The 17,398-nt window shown below is 55.2% G+C and overlaps 4 protein-coding genes across 4 annotated transcripts; all 4 read left to right on the plus strand.

Moving 5' to 3' along the window:
- Nucleotides 1–1,088: 1,088 nt before the first annotated feature.
- Nucleotides 1,089–3,435, plus strand: DICSQDRAFT_58220 (MFS general substrate transporter; the record flags this gene model as incomplete). Its single annotated transcript, XM_007364892.1, has 13 exons — nucleotides 1,089–1,220; nucleotides 1,285–1,303; nucleotides 1,366–1,385; nucleotides 1,441–1,456; nucleotides 1,512–1,687; nucleotides 1,741–1,864; nucleotides 1,929–2,146; nucleotides 2,204–2,304; nucleotides 2,363–2,400; nucleotides 2,463–2,614; nucleotides 2,671–3,033; nucleotides 3,100–3,250; nucleotides 3,308–3,435. 13 exons carry the CDS (start codon nucleotides 1,089–1,091, stop codon nucleotides 3,433–3,435), a joined length of 1,638 nt encoding a protein of 545 aa, XP_007364954.1.
- Nucleotides 3,436–5,096: 1,661 nt separating this feature from the next.
- On the plus strand, nucleotides 5,097–7,256 carry DICSQDRAFT_135831 (uncharacterized protein; the record flags this gene model as incomplete). Its single annotated transcript, XM_007364893.1, has 4 exons — nucleotides 5,097–5,318; nucleotides 5,374–5,602; nucleotides 5,657–6,707; nucleotides 6,760–7,256. A coding segment is annotated over exon 3 (538 nt), but the record flags the coding sequence as incomplete, so codon positions are not given.
- Nucleotides 7,257–12,293: 5,037 nt separating this feature from the next.
- Nucleotides 12,294–14,098, plus strand: DICSQDRAFT_180122 (uncharacterized protein). Its single transcript, XM_007364894.1, has 3 exons — nucleotides 12,294–12,411; nucleotides 12,481–13,335; nucleotides 13,490–14,098. Exons 2-3 carry the CDS (start codon nucleotides 12,564–12,566, stop codon nucleotides 13,774–13,776), a joined length of 1,059 nt encoding a protein of 352 aa, XP_007364956.1. The 5' UTR covers nucleotides 12,294–12,411; nucleotides 12,481–12,563; the 3' UTR covers nucleotides 13,777–14,098.
- Nucleotides 14,099–14,814: 716 nt separating this feature from the next.
- On the plus strand, nucleotides 14,815–16,338 carry DICSQDRAFT_180123 (uncharacterized protein; the record flags this gene model as incomplete). The annotated part of the gene is made up of 2 exons (XM_007364895.1): nucleotides 14,815–15,835; nucleotides 15,900–16,338. Coding segments are annotated over 2 exons (1,458 nt in total), but the record flags the coding sequence as incomplete, so codon positions are not given.
- Nucleotides 16,339–17,398: the final 1,060 nt, after the last annotated feature.

Here is a 17,398-nt window from a genome sequence, read left to right on the forward strand (position 1 = left end):
ATTGGTATTCTACTTGGTCAAAGCTTCACCTGCACATCTGACAGTGGATCTTGCCGTCGACTGCTTCAAGAGGTACCGGATGAGTTATTTTTAGTGTCCTGTTATCTTTCCTCCTGCCGCTCTTCATGTCAGCCGCTTGAACGCAGTTGCTTCAGGGCGTCTCCGCGTTGCCGTACATAGCAGGCGCCCATTGTCTTGATCGCAAGACCCGGTCACTTGCCCTCGAACCCTCGAATTCTCCCCTTGCCCTGTGTCGCATACTCGAGTTATCACTGGAATGGACATCCTGCGTCTGATAAGCTAGTGGATGACTTCCCATAAGGATCTACGGCCATTTTGTCGTCCGTAGATACTGAAAGTGTCCTATCCGCCGAGATGCCGATGCCGATTTGTACTCCGCTTTCGAGGCCGACGTCCGTAGATGCTGCAAGCGCCCAAAATCTAGAAGGGGGGGTCGACCCCCCTTTCTAGACCTAAACGCAGCCGTAGAAGCTCGCTTGAGGTCGTAAACGACTCGAAAGGAAGGTGCCATCATCACAAATTGTGTTGGGATCAATCGCCTACTACATTGGGTGCTGATGTAAGGCGCAAAAGAGCACGTGCATAGCATTAGACGCTCTCCGGATATCCCGGCCTGATCATTGAGCGCCCGAGATCTCTGGACAGATTAGAGCTCCGATATATGTCTACGGACACTCCAGAGCCGTAGATCCTTATGGGAAGTCATCCAGTCTGGCGACTGCGCCTCGAAATGTGTTATCGGCAGCGTTCTCGACGGACCACCTGATAAGTGCGCGCACACGGTTCCTCAGATTCAGACCAGCCAGCCCGCGTCTCCTGTCTCACGGGTGGAGGTTTTACGCGGGGCCGCGACGCCAGGTACTCCAGTAGATATCTCTGGGGAATGGCGGGCCGGAGGGCGTTCCTCCACGGTCATATTCCGCCCTGTTCACGCTCAGTGCCCCTCCGTCCTCTTCTTGTCCTTATCTCGTGCTTCGTTCTCCCTACTGAAGCTCGAAGGACGACGGAAGAAGACAGGCAGGTGCAAGATGTCTCGCCTCCCAGCTCCCGAGATTTTGCCCGAGGTGATGGCGAACCCGCTTGTTACGACGTACTCAAGGGACGGAGGCACGAAGGATGCGAGCGTGGTTGGAGGTCGTGCGGACGAGTCTATCGCGATCGCCCCGGTGCGGAGGGAAGAGCCGATCGTCACTCGCAAGGTCTGTACTTGTTCTCATGAGGCTTGTGGGGGCCATGGAATGTTGAATGCCTTTGTCGGGACAGGAACTTTGGAGTTACTACCGTATGTCGCTTGTGGAGCTGCGTGTATGTGCGCGTTCTGATTAGTTCCGACGCGTTGGGAAGTGTACTACAACGGAGACAACGTACGTCCATCCTCGCTCTGGTCAGGAACTGGTCTCACGAAGCGGCGTCTTCTAGGGTGTAGGACCAAACGGTTGGTACTGTGCCCGACACAGTCGCGCAAGGTCGCTGAATATACTGTTTACTAGGCTACTCCATGACATTGTTCCAGTCGCTCGCGACAGCAGCTGGGTTCGATCCCGTCAAGGGCCCTGGTTCTAGCTGTAATGCGTCCGATGCGTCCGGCCAGTGTGTCCTCCCTTGGGGCGGAGGCACCAAGGCAGTCAGCTCTGTCGTGCTAGTCTCCAATGGCGTCAGCTTCGCTGTAAGTGTTTGTCTCAGTCTCCGAGTAGACATGCTGATACGAAGGGTTGTAAGATCATGACCGCCATCTTCACCACTATCGGGTCTGCCGCAGACTACGGAACGTTCGGTCGCTGGCTGCTCCTTATCCTCACTATCATATGTTGGGGTGCTCAGTTTGCTAGCATGTCTCTGACATGTGCGTGCATTCATCTACTTCGCTTCCGCATGTAGTGTGTCGGCATATACTTACGCTCTTAAAGCTCCGGACAGGTGGGGCGTCGCGATGGCACTCTACATGATTGGCTTCATCACGTATGGCGCAACGCTCGTGTTCTACGCAGCGGTCTTTCCGAGGCTAGCGCGCAACACGCAGCATGCGCGTGACCTCAGGGAGAAGTACGAGAGAGGTGAGGTCTCCGCGGAGGAGTACGAGGTTGAGGAGAGTATGGAGAAGAACCGTATAAGCAACATCAGCACGGTGAGCTTTATTAGCTGTTTGTACCTGCACGAGGGTCTCACCGATGCATGAGAACAGATGCATAGCAATGTCGGTTACATCGTCGTGCTGGCACTCAACCTTTCGCTTCTGCTCCCTCTCATGAACAACCCCAAAGTGAACAACTATGTCCTCGTTTTGTGAGTACATCTCGACACCACTTGCTCACAGATCGATCTCATGTTTGACGACGCTCAGGACAAACGGATACTGGGTGCTCACTGGTATCTGGTGGTGTCAGTTCTTCCCAAGATCATATCTCAGGTTATTTGGCCCTGCTAACTGGCACGCTGTATAGTCATCTTCCAACAACCACGTCCTGGACCCCCTCTTCCCAAGGGCGAGCACTATGTCACCGTGGGCTGGAAACAGATCTGGATCGCCTTCAAGCAGTACAAGAAGCTCCCTTACACCTTCGTGTACCTGATTGCATTCTTCTTACTAGCTGATGTGCGTGTCTTCGAATCCTTCACGCATTCCCGGTTGGTTTACGCACATATATGCAGGGTCTTAACACAACCGGGACGCTCGTATCGATCTGCCAGAATGACAAGTTCCATTTCTCGTTCCTCCAGAACACGTACCTAGGCCTCTCGCAGGCGATCACGTCCACTATCAGCACGCTCGGCTTCTGGTACATCCAGCGGTACTGGAAGATCTCCACCAAGACGATGTTTGTCGTGACTAACGTCGTGACGATCATGATACCGCTGTGGGGTATGATTGGCATCTGGACGCCTAAGCTCGGGTTCCATAACGTCTGGGAGTTCTGGGCGTACAACGTTGTCTTCGGTCTGTTCCAAGCGCCGTACTACGCGTTCTCGCAGACTATGATGGCCGAGCTGACGCCTCCCGGCTTCGATAACATGGTACGTCGCTCTCGCTCGTCGACCAGGGCTGGTTCTGAGGAATATCTGGCGGGGGCCACTTTGCAGTTCTTCGGCTTGTTCGGACTATCCAACCGCGCGTCGTCCATGATTGGCCCGAACGTCATCCAAGCCATCATCGACAACACGGGCAACAATTGGAAAGGGTTCCCGTTCCTCTTCGCCCTGTGCACTGCTGCGAGCTTGGTTATCTGGTTCGGTGCGTACTCTCTCCCTTCCCAGGACGATGATCTTCGATGCGAACTTGGTGCTGCAGGTGTCGATGTCACCACTGGGCGGCGCGACGCCGTCTCGTGGGCCGAGAAGCACCGCTCGTATGCCGACACGGGGATTTGGTCTGAAGAGCCGGAGGAGGGGTCGATTGATTCCCCCCGGAAGAAGTAGGGCGTGGTACAATTGGACAAGTCTTCGTGACTCTAGATGAATTCCTTAGCTGCTTCAGTTGGTTTTATTTTCTTCTGTGGTAATTGTATGACTGCAACGAAGTGACGAACGAGATATACGACTTGCTTGTTCTCTGCACGGTCTGTCTGTCTTCTCCAGCCATCTATCTCGCTCTTGCGTCACTCGGAACATACATGCTGCCGGATGGGCTCATCTGGTGAGTTTTTGCACCCACGTCTTGCGGTTGCTATCTTCCAATTTGGGTACAGTTCTGACAGTGCTCTAGTGAGGATCTGTCGTCGACGTATGTATACTTCAGCATTGAGATCCGCATATAGCATCCCAGAAGGCTGCGGATTCCCACAGGTAAGTAAGAAGATGCCCGACGAGTGCTGCGATTGCTGTCGTCGCAGCACTTGAGTTATAGCAGCGCAACCGCAGGAGGTTTCTCCGTGTATCGTCGTAGCCTTCAAGGCCTACACTTCTACGTGCGGACGGAGCAACACATGTCGGCTATGGCTTGAGTATCCTGGATATCATCTGATATCGTTACAAAGGATGGTCACGACATCGCACCTCAAACTCCTCCCAGCCAGTCTGCTGGAGCGCATCTTTGCATTCGCATGCACAGACGGCGGCTATACGGGGAGCTCGCTCTCTCGCGTCTCTAAATCCATCAGACAATCGTCCTCTATGACTCCCTTCCACTCCGTATCCCTGTGCTCTGGCTCAGCTAGGCAGATCAAGAAATTCCTCTCCGTGTTCACTGCACAATGCGAGATGGACATCTCTCACAGACCAAGACTCTATCATCGCCTTTCTCGATAATAGGTTCAGGCTCGACGAAGTCCGCGGGAGTGGAAGCGAACTTCACGAAGTTTGTTGCCTCCCTCACTTCGCTCGTTGCGCGCGAACTCGAGACGCTATGTCTTCTCCAATGCGCTGACACGCCCAACATATGGGACTTCCTACTTCCCTTTCCGGTATCACAAGCTAAGAACATCAGCTTTCCTAGCCTCCGCGAACTCATGCTCGTCGGTTCAGGCGTCGTACAGTACAACGTCGCCAATGATCTCGACTGGGACTCCGTCGAGGTTTTACCCGTCTATCCCATCTGCAGCTCACGGCCACAATCATCGAGACCTTGAGCTGGTCTTCCCCGGCGCCGAACCTTGCCCGGATGCGCATCACCGATCCACGACCGATACAGCATACAGCAAGCGATACGTACCACGTTCGTGCAGGTTACACTGAGCGTGTTAGGCTGCACACCGATCTCTCTGCCTCTCTCGCACTTGTCGGAGACTTTCTACACGGCCATGGACGAAGAGCCTGTTCGCGTGCTGAGGTATAATGGGCCGAGGGATGTTCAGGGTGAGAGCGACTGGGAGGAGATATGAAGCGGGAGTGGTTGGAGCGGATTGGCGGGGAGCCTGGATGCTGGTCGGCTGTCGACACCAAGAGATAGACCTATGGTTACATTTAAACCATTGTGCTGCCGTTTGCGAGGTGTGAGCCATCGGGAGCATACCAAAATATATTAATGCAGGCCTGTCCAATTAGCGCTCGCAGTATGGAATGTTACACGCCGTGGGAAGCGACGAGCTGATGATCATGAGTATTACTCTTGTCCTTTGTCTCCATCTGGTCGGCTGCTCGTTCACGTCAATATCCTGAGTAGAAGAGCCCTTATGCCACGTCACCGGCCGTATTTCTAGAGTGCCTGTGGAGAACCGTTCTGTTACGAGATTCCTCCCGCATCTTCCGCACCCTGGAAGTTTTCTGACGCTGCAACGCAATGTGTTCGGGAGGTTATTTCGTTACATAAACATCGAGAAGGCGTGGTGAGATCTCTCGGATTGGCTACCGACTATTCTTCGCAGGTAAGTCGGGCAGCACATCATCTGTTACGTGGTACTCACTCGCATTCCTCCACAGCGACGATCTCTCGGGGAAGGACATAGTCAGTGTCTTCGACCGCTGCCAGAGACGACATGGGATGATGGCGATCACCCGTGCTACACCGGGCGCACTGACGCTGTCCTCAACGGTCAATATTAACCTGCGCGACCGTCCATCGAAGTTGTCGATAGAATAGGCAGCGCCGATGCTGTAGAGACTGCGGGGAATCATGGGTACGTGGCAGCACGTTCCTCGATCCGATCAGGCATGCGGTCTCCTTGTTACAGAGGGCGTATGATGGTGACCTCTCGCATGTCAGGACTCAGGCGTGTTTGTGCGCTTTGCACTAGCGTCCAGGGGCGCGTAGGGCGGCGATAAGCCCTGCGTGGGACCCACCTTTCTTTTGTCCGCCATCGTTCGACAACACTTCCCCGCAAGCTTGCAGGGACTCGTATGAAATGGGCGGCCTTATGGCAGGCCTTTAGGGTCAGCAACGTCATGCGAACTCCACGATGCCTGCCGGCGTTGCCCGTTAGGTCACCGCGCTCTGCGCATCCTAGATGGAACTCGGCTCGTCGCTTGATGTGCGCTGTGCTCAAAAACCTCGAAGCTAAAAGCACGTCGTCCAACCCCGTTGTTCTCCACCATGGATCATCTCCCCACCGAACTACTCGAAGCTATCTTCACTCTCTGCTGCAACGATGGGGGTCGCACCGGTATCTCCCTGGCTCTTGTGTCGAAATATGTCCGAGCCGCATCTCGCACTAGTCGGTTCTACTCCGTCGCCCTTCGCTCCGGCTCTGCATCACAACTACACCATCTGCTATCCCTCCTCACAGCAGAACGTGCCATCGACAGCCCATTGAAACCCCGGGTCAGGCACCTCTACATCGCTTCTCCAAAGACACATATGGACAACTTCCTATACTCTTACTACCGCCAAGGAAGCCAACGTCCAGCCGAAGTTGAGGGTCTGGCCGAGCAGTACAGTCAGGAGCGCCTTGCCTTCATCACGAACATCTCGTTGCTGCTCCGAATGGTAGCCGCCGAGGTCGAGACGCTCTGCTTGGCACAGTCCGGCGATGCGTGCAGGTGGACGGCAGAAATTCCATTATACGTGCCCGAGGCAGAGTGCGGCGAGTTTTCGGCGCTGCGCGAACTCACTATCGTGGGGGGCGGCATGACGTTCTCCAACGCATCCACGAAGGGCTCCATTGTATATCCCCGTCTCTCTAGGTTGCACCTCGTCGGAGCCGCTACACGCCTAGAGCGATGGACGGCGCGGGCCCCGAACATCTCGTGCTTGTGCGTTTCCGACGAGCGCGGACATATGTACCAGGAGGTGGCGCGGGTCGCCCACAGAGATTCTGGTCAGTCCCCCTTTGATCTGAGTTCCCTGTCTGGCACCGACCTCTATAACAGAGGACACATCCGTCGTCTTCGTCGGCTTGAAACAATTCGTCATACAACCTTACGGTTCTGCACTTCTCCAGCCCGGGAATCCGGCTGCTTTGCCGTGGGACATCCAAGCACCAGGGTTCAACGAGTGGCAACTCGGATGGCTGACGAGGAACGCGGTTCAACCATTCCATCTCCGGCCGACGAAGCTTGTACCTGGATCAGAGGGTAGCTGGGAGGATATCACGCTACGAGAATGGTTAGACCGAATCGATGGTGGGGACGGGTGCTGGACGATGCAGATTGATGTTGGCCAGCGGTCTCCCTCGACCAGTAGCGTATAGAGTACTTCTGCATATGCACATGTGTTCTTCTGAGCTATAGTTGTCGAGGCTCAGCGCATTGGTGACATGTACATAGAGTATAGAGTTCCTCTCGGTCCTGGATTCAAATCGTCAACGATGATGTGCGGAGGCTGTACTGTCGATAAGTACTTCTATGTACTGAAAAATATCTACCGCCCACCCTACATCGAGATGATCACTGTACCCTAAAACACACAACACGTTGGTCAGATGAGGTCTTGACGGTGCTCCCAGTCACTCTGCAGACCGCCACAGACGCGCAACACAATGCACCGGTCTTCCGCGAGATTGCTGTTGTATATCCAATCTGGCATGAATATTGATGGAACACGTTGCCATCGCCAAGTCTGGTACAATGGCGGCCACGGCGCTCTCTGCACCTCTTTATCGATACCTACTACATACGCTGCTCTAGCGTGTCTGTACCATCTGTCTTCAGATCTTTCTTCCTGGCTAATCGACGACAGACTCCTGATACATGGAAGGACTTGCTGTCGAAATACTCGAGAAGATCTCTACCTTCGCTTGCACCGACGGCGGGCGGACGGGATGTTCCCTTTCCCTTACATCGCGATACATACGGGAAGCCACTCGCAGTGCTCGCTTTCATTCCATATCGCTCGTCTATCCTCTGTCTATGACAAGCGATGAACAGATCAAACGATTCTCCTCCTTCTTTTTCGCGGAGCGCGCTGCACTTTCGGAACGTAGAGTTCCTCGGTTAAGGCATCTGCGTATACCTTGGACGCCGGCCGCTGCAATACTTTGCGAAACTTTCGCCTCAGAGTTGCACTCTCTCGTGATCTTACAAAGCTGGCCTCCGTCCGACCATGTCGACGTCAGCGGGACGGAGTTCCCATTGCTACAGGAGCTGACCATCCTTGGAAGCGGCCTTGAATTCGGGGGTGTGTATCCTCACCCTAGACTCCCAAGCCTTACTCGACTCCACATCGCTGCCATGCCATCGAAACCAAGTCAGCAACTCGGTGCGCCTGACCTCCGTCTCTGGTCCGCCCGCGCGCCACACGTAACCCACCTACGCGTGTCTCTCGTAAATGACACCAAAGTGGTTCTCCTAGCACAGCTTGCAAATCTTGTAGGTGTGTGCATTCCTGCAGTATTTAAATAGTAATTCACGAATGGCTGATATAACGTCCTCATCGACAGCACCTGAACTGAAGGGCTTGCCTTTGATATTTCCGGATCTGGAGCAAGCAGTGGTACAGCTACCTGGAACTAGGACTGCCATTCGCACTTCTGCTCAAGAGTGGGATTTGTTGATGGCACCATTTTTGCAAGGATCTCCTGCGACCCGTCCGCTGGTATTGCATTCCCAGAAGTCTGACAACCTGCAGACAATTCGTTCCGATATGGAGCGCGACTGGTTGGAACGTATGGCCGGTGGATCCGGATGTTGGGTGGAGCAGTGAGGTCTGTACGCATCTTGTTCGCCGCTCCCCTGCGATCCATTGTGACTTCGAATAATGTGTATTCAGTGAAACACCAACTTTTGTGCTGCATAATTTCGCAGCGGTACTTTGACGTCAATGCGTTAAACGCGCCCAGGTTCGTGTTGGAGTTGGCTGGCCACAGATGATCGATGGGTCGTCCTTGTATTGTTCACCTGGAACATAACTACACCCATGTCCTGTTTGTTTCGGCCACTTCTTGGGGGCTTCTCATAAGCCCTTCTGTGTTGGACAGCCGAGGACACGAACGGCTCGGGTCGGCCCTACTAGCGGCGTTCGGCTCGATCCGGCAGTAAAGGCACTTATTCTGTTATCCACCGTCGTTCCAGCTGCAATGCTTGTAGCCAACGACCACCATCCTTAGTACGTTACAGAGAAACTTGAAGGTTCATTGTACTCAGCACTAATGTACGTATATCAGCACTATGCGATCAGCTTCAGACGTCATGCTCAAGGCCATCCATTAGAAGGGCGTAGATCAGCAAACGCGTGGTTGATCACAAGCCACACCCCGACATCGACGTCTACAGAGCCTGCTTTGCATCGCAAGTAGTACCCTAGCATCTCACCATCAGCCCAATGGAGGATCTTCCGGTGGAGCTACTCCAGCCCATATGTCTCTACTCCTGCACCGATGGTGGTTTCACTGGGAGCTCTCTTTCTCTCGTTTCCAGACACTTCCAAGATATATCTCGTACTGTGCGTTTCCACTCCATTGGCCTCCGCTCGGACACTTTCCCGGCAGCGAGATAGCTTCCTGAGCTGCTTGATCAACCAGCGCTCGATCTCCTGCCCTCCTGTCCTTGTGAGACATCTGTGTCTGGCCAGCTCAGTGGTGAGGCGCAATCTCAACTCTCCATTCTTCCATTTAACGAGATTTACATCGTAGTCACCCAGTGCCGACAATTTGCCATCTGCTATCCGCACCATCAACTTGATGAAGCTTCTCGGATCGGAGCTGCATACACTAGCCTTCATAAATCGCAGCTACGGAGAAGCGCTGGGCGTGGCGTGTCCCGAATCCGAACCCAAAATATTCCCGTTGTTGCGCGAGCTAACGCTTGCGAACTGCATCATTTGCTACGGGTTTTCCAGTAAACCCCCTTCAGTCGGCGATGAGGACGCAATGAATAGAAGTCGTATGGAGATGTTTTATCCCAGTCTAACGCACTTTCACGCCGCGCCCCCGGTCCCCGAAATTGATGTTAACGAGTGGGCGAAAACAATGCCCGCACTGACACACGTCCGCATCTCAATTCCATGGCCGCTCGATATTGTTCCCCATCTACACAGAGTTTTCGGTCAGTGTCGAAGTGTTTCCTACTTCATCCAGCTCATTGATTACCATAGATCTTATGTCCCGCAGAACGAGCAATAGACCCGGAGCATAATTCAGAAGGCGGCTTCGACCTCCTCCGACTCAAACAACTCATTCTACAACCTCCAAAACTTGTCCCATGCGCCCGTCAGTCTAGTGAGAAAGTGGACCCACTTGTCTCATTGCGGCAGGCAGTCGCCTCGTTCCCACACGTCGCGATGGAGCAGTCCCCTGTGTCCGCAGAATCTTGGTGCGACGCACTCGTACGCTGGTTCTTGGATCGCATTGAAGGTGCCCCGGGGTGCTGGCAGCTGAGGGAGCCTTGGACAGCGCCTTAGATTGGTGCAGCCGAGGCAAGCACGGTGTATAACTATAAATATCTGGGGCACGCATCCGTGAGTCTTCTCAGCTTCCTGACTTGGAACGAACGGTGCGTACATATCACCGCTGCAACTCAGTAGGACCCCTATTCGGCGACGACATATACGACATGATTGCTATTCTCCATTTGACGGCCCCATGCAGCCTGCATACACGGTTGGCATTTTCTCTCCAATATGTGGTGTGCCACGTAGTCATACTGAACTAGCCGGTGTGCTCCCTATCTTCTCTCGTGCATCAAATTCGAGTTTCAATACGTCGCCTTCATGAGGCCGTGCTTTGAGGTCATGTGATCCCTATGTCATACTATGATTAGCACGTGGTTACACGACATGCAAGGCAACAGAAGCGCCTACGTAGTTCCATCGACCACGCCCTTGTTGGATCAATACGTCTGGCGAGCTTTCTCTACCGTGGCTTACTTACCGTTGACTTGATTTGAAGTCCGGTGCATATCTAGTATCGCCATACCGGTATGGGAACTCTCGCTATCGAGCCGAATGAACAACTCATCATCCTCACATCTTCCGAGGATGGCTAACATGCATAAAGCGTCCAGTTCAACTTTGTAAGCCATGACCAGCTCCTCTCCAGCTACGTTCCGCGAAAGGCAGGCTCGAGGATACCACAGACGTCATCGTGTTCTGAGTCATGAAGCTTCCGTGATACGGACCATCCTTTCGGAGAGTCGCAGATATGATTTACTCGTTTATGCAACCCCGCGATGTTCGCGGCAGCTGTGCGTTAAAACCGTCCTCCTCACCTCTGATTGAGCTACATTTCAGTATGTCCGATCTCCACAGCTAGTACGCCTTGAGGTTCATGTGTATCTCATAAGGGTGGCAAGTCTTGATTCCATTGCATGGTCGAGTAGGGTGCTGAAAATGTTGGGTCATCGCTAATGATTCTGGTCATTGCTCCCGGTTCGTTGGCCCAGGTGGAACGCCGTGTATACTCCTGGAAAGAATTGTCGAAATGCGACGGGCGCCGCCCTCCGCGTCCCTAGACCCTCCGAGAGATGTGGGATTGTGTATGTGGCGCTGTAGAGCTACATGTACCCCAGCCGGCTTCGCAAGGCCTCTCTGATCGTTGTTGTTCAGGCGAGAGGGGTGTACCCTGCAAAGGAAACTTCGGGACGCCCGACAGACCTGATCGTGTCCTTGGCGAAGGACATGCCGGGCACTTTTGCAGACCTCAACAACGCTTGCAGCAGACCGCGCGCAATCTAGGCCCTATACTTACCTCTGGCCTAGCTGCATAGGGTTTAACCCCTTTGGTGGCAAATCGCGTACTGAGGTGGCTTCAGCATTCCTCACGATCAGCGCTAGACCGAGCGAGCCCGTGCTATTGTTGTTGTCGCATGTTGTGCAAGCAATGCATTGCACATCCTCCTGTCTGTCCTGTGCGGGAACAGGGGGCCGTGAGAGGGTTCGATACGAAGCCTTTAGGCTTTCCATGCGAGGCTTCTCTCCTAGAGAGCGTGAGTGGGTTAGGCTTGGGTTAGTTGGCCTATGGATCACGGGCCTGGATGGCGCAACAACGCCACCCGGACTAGGACGAAGCGAGAGGAGACTTTGCGCTCCTTTGCTCGCTCCCCATATGTTATGGCACGTGGTGGGTGGCAAATCGACGTCCGGACCGCAGGCGTGTCTCAGGAAACAAGACCTCAGGAGAGATGATCGGGCGGGGAGGCGCCGACCGACAGGACGGTACCTGGTAGCTGCTGCCAAAGACTGTAAGGGCGCACGCGCAAGAACTTGGGGAATATCTTGACGGCATCGAGGGGGAGAGCTGAATTTGCACATGGATAGCAGACGGGAGAGGGGTCGGTGAATAGTCCCGCGAAGGTCGCCGCGATTGATGCTGAGGGGAGAGGCTGTTGGCGCGATCGGGGAGATATGCACGCAAGCAGCCGGTTTCGTCGACGGGCAGTTATCGCAAAGACGCTGTGCTTACCCTCTTGGACGACTGCCACCAAGTAACAACGCCATATATAGTCCCCAAACATGCTGTGCGCCGTCTCCGCTGCATCATAACCCGCCCTGCTTGCGTCTGTCCAGATCGGTCTCTGTCTCTGTCTGAACCAGCAACTTCCTGTGAGCGGGCACTGGTACTGGGCATCACGTTCTGATTACATTTACCCGTGAGTCATCCGGATTTGCTTCAATGTGCCTGCTTCGTATACACTAGCTGACACGCGCGTCGACCGGAGAACTCTGCTCGACAGCTCCCCTCATCATCCGCGTCCGAAGCTTCCACGGTCGTCCGCGGTTGCAGACGTCGGCGATATCGACCATGGAACGCCTCGCAGTCGAACTGCTCGAACAGATATTCCTCCTTGCCTGTACTGACGGCGGCTTCACTGGCTGCTCCCTCTCCCTCGTTTCCAAGCATATCCGCGCCGTCTCCCGCTCCTCTCGTTTCTACTCCGTCGCCCTCCTCTCCAAGTCTCCCAAGCAGGTCGCCCGTTTCTACGACGCCTTCATCAAGGAGCGCGACGCCGCCCGCCATACACTCCCCAAAATCCGCCACCTATGCCTCGCCTCCGCCATCCGCGAAGTCACCCCTCTCCTCGAGCTCCCCCCTTTCCGCAATGACGACGATCTCCTGCACATCAAGCAGCTCCTCCGCCAGGCAGAAGAGAGCAAGGAGCAGCTCCGCGCCGAGATGGACGCGGAAATGCGGCAGTATCACGCGGACGTCTCCAAGCTCATCCAGCTCGTCGCCCCCGACGTGTACTCGCTGTCCCTGATCCACTGCCACCGTTCTGGGAAGCCGGAGCTTCGCTTCGAAGAGCAAATCGAATTCCGCGGCTTCCCCAAGCTGCGTGAGCTGACGATCGTCGGCGATCATCCAAAGTTCGTTCTCTCGGAAGACGCCGCCCGGGACGGAGCAGCGTTGTACCCGCAACTCGAGCACCTCCATCTCGCCCTCGTCTCCCTCACCGCCTACCAGAGCCTCGACGTGCTCAGCTGGACGTCCGACGCTCCGCAGCTCACCCACATGCGCATCTCCAACATCAACTACTGGCCAAGAACCGTCCTGGACGCTCTCAAGAAGGCTTTCGGTGAGTCCCGTCCCACGCCCACAGATGACCCACGGCGCGCACACGTCTTCTCTCCGTCCCTCCCTGTGCATGCGTCCCTACGTTCCACGTTCCTTCCTTCCTTCGAACTTGCGCTCACACGACCCGACGGCTGACACCCCGTTTCGCACGGCAGCGACGAAGGAGATGTCGAGACGCCTGCTGCAGGTCGTCATGCAGCCCCACTCGCCGCCGCCCATGGGCGGGCCCTGCGGCACCCCGCACTTCGTGTACGACAACTTCAAGCAGCAGCTGCGCGACCTCTGCAAGCCCTCGGAGATCCCCACCGTGCTCCTCCCGCCGAACAAGGACCTCAAGGAGCGAGATTGGGAGGACATCATGATGCGCGCGTGGGTGGACCGCGTCGAGGGCCGGTTAGGGTGCTGGGACACGCGCGATCCGAGGGCGGAGGTGTGCTGTTGACTCCTGCTGACCCGTGTGGAGGGTGCGCGTGCTGGAGCAGGGGAGACGGGTGTGGAGGCAGAGATACCGTATGCGTCTTTCAATTTTGTCGTGGCAATACTGCATAGCTCTGGCGCCGATAACGACGCCGTTAGTGTCCGCGGATATGGACCGTTGGTGTATCATAGCTTATTGCTTAACTTGAACGCATACCCCGTCTGTGCTGTATATAGGGTACACACATTCTTTAACTCGTTCCGTACTTTGAAATACCTTCTTGTGCATAGGCACATTTTACTCGCCTATAGCAGCGGGTTTCTCGATTTCTGGGTGTTTCGGTTCTGCGGCGTAGCCAGGAAGGCTTTTGGTGTTAGGTTGCAAGCAGGTCCGGTACGCAGCTCGTATTGAGCCCAGGGATCGGGGAATTGATTAGATAGGCCCTCGATGCGATGAAGAAGATCTGACAGCAATCTCCACCGAGATTGCGCATGTACCGCAAACACCGACTCCATCCGCAGTCGTACTCACCAGACTTTCTCATCCGAAGCACTGGCGGGAGTACATCGCCTGCGCGACTGTCCCTGTGTGGAATTATCGCAAGACAGCTGAACAGGGTACCATCCCGTATCACCACACGATGCAAGATGTCAATACACTATAAGACAACAGTCGAATTCTTCTACATCAAACAAAAAAGCAGAGACTACGTTCTATCGTGAGTAGTGATCCCTATTGTTGCGCTTTATCCATATAGGATGGAAGGCCGGGGGCACACGGTGGCGCCGTACACTTGTGCCTGATCCTGACCGCTCATGCTGAGAGGAGCGAGGGAGGCTGAATAGAACACAAGCATGCAAGACAAGTCTGCTGGTTGTCATAGGAATACACTTTGTATATATCGAACGGGGTACCCTCTATGTCGATTCATACATACAAATCTCAAAACTCTAGAGACATACAGCCGCCGGACTGCACGCATTCACAAGCTCCCCAATAAAGCCAGGTGAGCAGTCCTAAATCGCTCCCGGAAAATAGCACTCGCTGATGTGAACCGTCAGCATGGTCGAAGAGCGTGTCGCACTCCTCACAGGCGAGGGTGATGGTAGACTCTCTACGCACCGTACACTTACGTCCCTCTTTCGCTCTACAAACCCTGCCAAGGGGTTTCGACAGCTACTCCGCTCTTTCACGGACCAGTTGTGCAGGACCGCAACATGCTTGTGCGGCTATCGCCAGCGGCAGCCTGAGAGGCAGGGATATATCCCTTTGAAGATCCTACGACCGGATGATATCCCTTCGAAGATCCTGCGGCTGGAAGATCTCCCTTTGGAGATCCTCCACTCCATCTTCCTCGATGCGTGCACCGACGGCGGGAAGACTGGCTGTTCGCTGTCGTTGGTTTCAAAGGGGATCCACGCGGCTTCTCGCGCCGCTCGCTTTCATTCCGTCTCCCTCCTCGCCCCCACGCTTGTGAACCTGTATCGCTTCCTCATGGTATACAACGACGCTTGCAGCGCTGCAAAAAATGCGGGTGTCGAGACGCCAAGAGTACAGCATCTTTGCCTGCTCGTCGATATCTTCAGCGGAGACGGGAACAGTGTGCCCGGTGTCAAACACGCCGGAAGGGACAAACGAAACCAACGACACTTGGGGCGGCTGGCCGACTTGCACGACCGCGAGAACAATGCCCCGCGCGGCACGCTTGCAGCCCATCTGCGAGCCGTGTATCATGCCGGGGTAGTTATCCTGCTGAACATGGTCGCCGGCGATCTCACGTCCCTATGTTTGTATCGATTCCCACATGACCCGATGTCCCCTACGGTCGTGCCAGCCTTCCCCAAACTCCAGGAGCTGTGGTTAGGTGGCGAGGATACGCGGTCCCCATTCGTATTCTTCAGAGACAGGGATGATTCCGGGCCCAGGTTTCCACAGCTGAGGAGACTGCACACACGTGTGGATGGACATGCTTCCATCTGGCGGTGGTGCGAGGACGCGCCTCGGCTGAGAGACGTGCGGATCGTGGCGGATGCGAAGATGCTGCTGCAGCCTGAAGACTGTAGCAAGATCCTAAACATCGCAGGTGAGACGACACCGTCCAATGGTCATCTCCGTCACACGTGATCATAACAAACCTCGCTTAGTAGCCAATCCATGGTGGGAGGTACCGGGACGGCAAGTAAAGATCCTCGTGAGAAGCGAAAAAACCTGGCGCACTAGACTCCCACTATCTCGCGCCGTCCTGTTGATGGTGCTGCGAGGCATGCTGGTCGAGAGATCTCGTTCGCTAGTCTTCGTACCGTTCTACACGTCGCAGGACTTGGATAGTGGCGAGCGCGAGTCCATCCAGAATCAGAGCATGTTCTGGGGCGGGGATCGGCAGACGGGGCCGGACGAGCTCTTCAGACGGGACTGGCTGGCTTGTATGGCGCCGCTGCAGGACGGTCGGCGGGATGGGATCTATGTCAGAGATTTTTGGACGCGTGCTCCGGAGCCTGAGAGACGCAGCCGAATCGGTGCAGCCTTCGGAAAAGTGGGTAGTAGGACTAAGCCTGACTATATGACGCCCTTGGTTATCCCGCAGACTTGAGCATCATGCCTAGGTAGCTTGTCGACGTTGTATTGATACCTCCCACTTCCAATGTCTGTATCGTAAAGCATTTGTGAGTCTGATGTAGAGCGCATCCATAATGACATTGTAGTATCATGTAACGACCTAAGTATGCATCGTAAGCTTACATTTGACCTTGATGCCAGCAGCTGTCTAGCCATTTCTCCTTTCAATCGGAAGTCTAGATACTGACTGGACTCGTGTGTAGTACATATCGCTGGTTTTTAACTCCACCGCCTGTTCGTCCACATATATCTATTGTAACGATTGCCCTGTAGATGTCTTCTCACGTGTGTTAGTGCTCTCGATGTGTGCTTGTCTAGGTGCGCCGATGCTCATGCCTGCATGCCAGTGACGAGAAATCACATGGGCAGCGGCGCGTATGTGATTCAAGGAGACGATCGTAGAATTCGAACCTTGCCTCGTGCGCGTCACCCTCTTCACGCGGCCAACAGCCCAACCGCCGTGAAGGTCAGTTCGGCACCACATTTGGTCAGCCAGCCCTGCCAGTGGTTCAAGAACCCACATCTATGCACGCTAAACTCGGGCAGGACGGAAAACGATGGTATTGGGCGCGCGCTACGGAAGCTGCGCGGGACCACCGAGTCCGTGTCGCCACCGCTCTCTCGCGCGACCGGTGGGCCGAGCTCAAGCCAGGAAGGAGAGTGAAGCGGAGAGCCGGAGGCTCGGGAGGCTGAGCGTGAGGATCGGCCCAAAGGGAAGTGATTGCACCCAAACGGGGGCCGGCACCGGGGCCCGGGCCCAAGGAGGAGTGATGGCGAGCGGATTCATCGAGGGAGGGCGGGCCGGCCCGAGGAGAAGGGATGGAGTGAGCATGATGCGGCCGGGCGGGGGGCCGGGTTGGGGAGGAAGCAGTGAGCGGATCACCGCATAAGAGGCCCCGGAGGGCAGGCGGAACGACGAGAGGGCGCAGCGAGCTGCCCGGAGGAGTGGCGAGTGGCGAGGGCACGGATGCCCGGAGGGGTGGCGAGCGGATCGCTGAAGAAAGGAGCTGGTGGTCCCCATTGGGCAACA

This window comes from Dichomitus squalens (genome assembly GCF_000275845.1).
Source record: "Dichomitus squalens LYAD-421 SS1 unplaced genomic scaffold DICSQscaffold_10, whole genome shotgun sequence".
NCBI lineage: Eukaryota > Fungi > Basidiomycota > Agaricomycetes > Polyporales > Polyporaceae > Dichomitus > Dichomitus squalens.

Excerpts from the sequence above, each read along its gene's own strand:
- DICSQDRAFT_180122 (XM_007364894.1), top strand. The coding sequence starts at position 12,564 with ATGGAACGCCTCGCAGTCGAACTGCTCGAACAGATATTCCTCCTTGCC. Across the intron at positions 13,336-13,489 it reads CGCTCTCAAGAAGGCTTTCG|CGACGAAGGAGATGTCGAGA; the intron begins GTGAGTCCCGTC and ends TTCGCACGGCAG.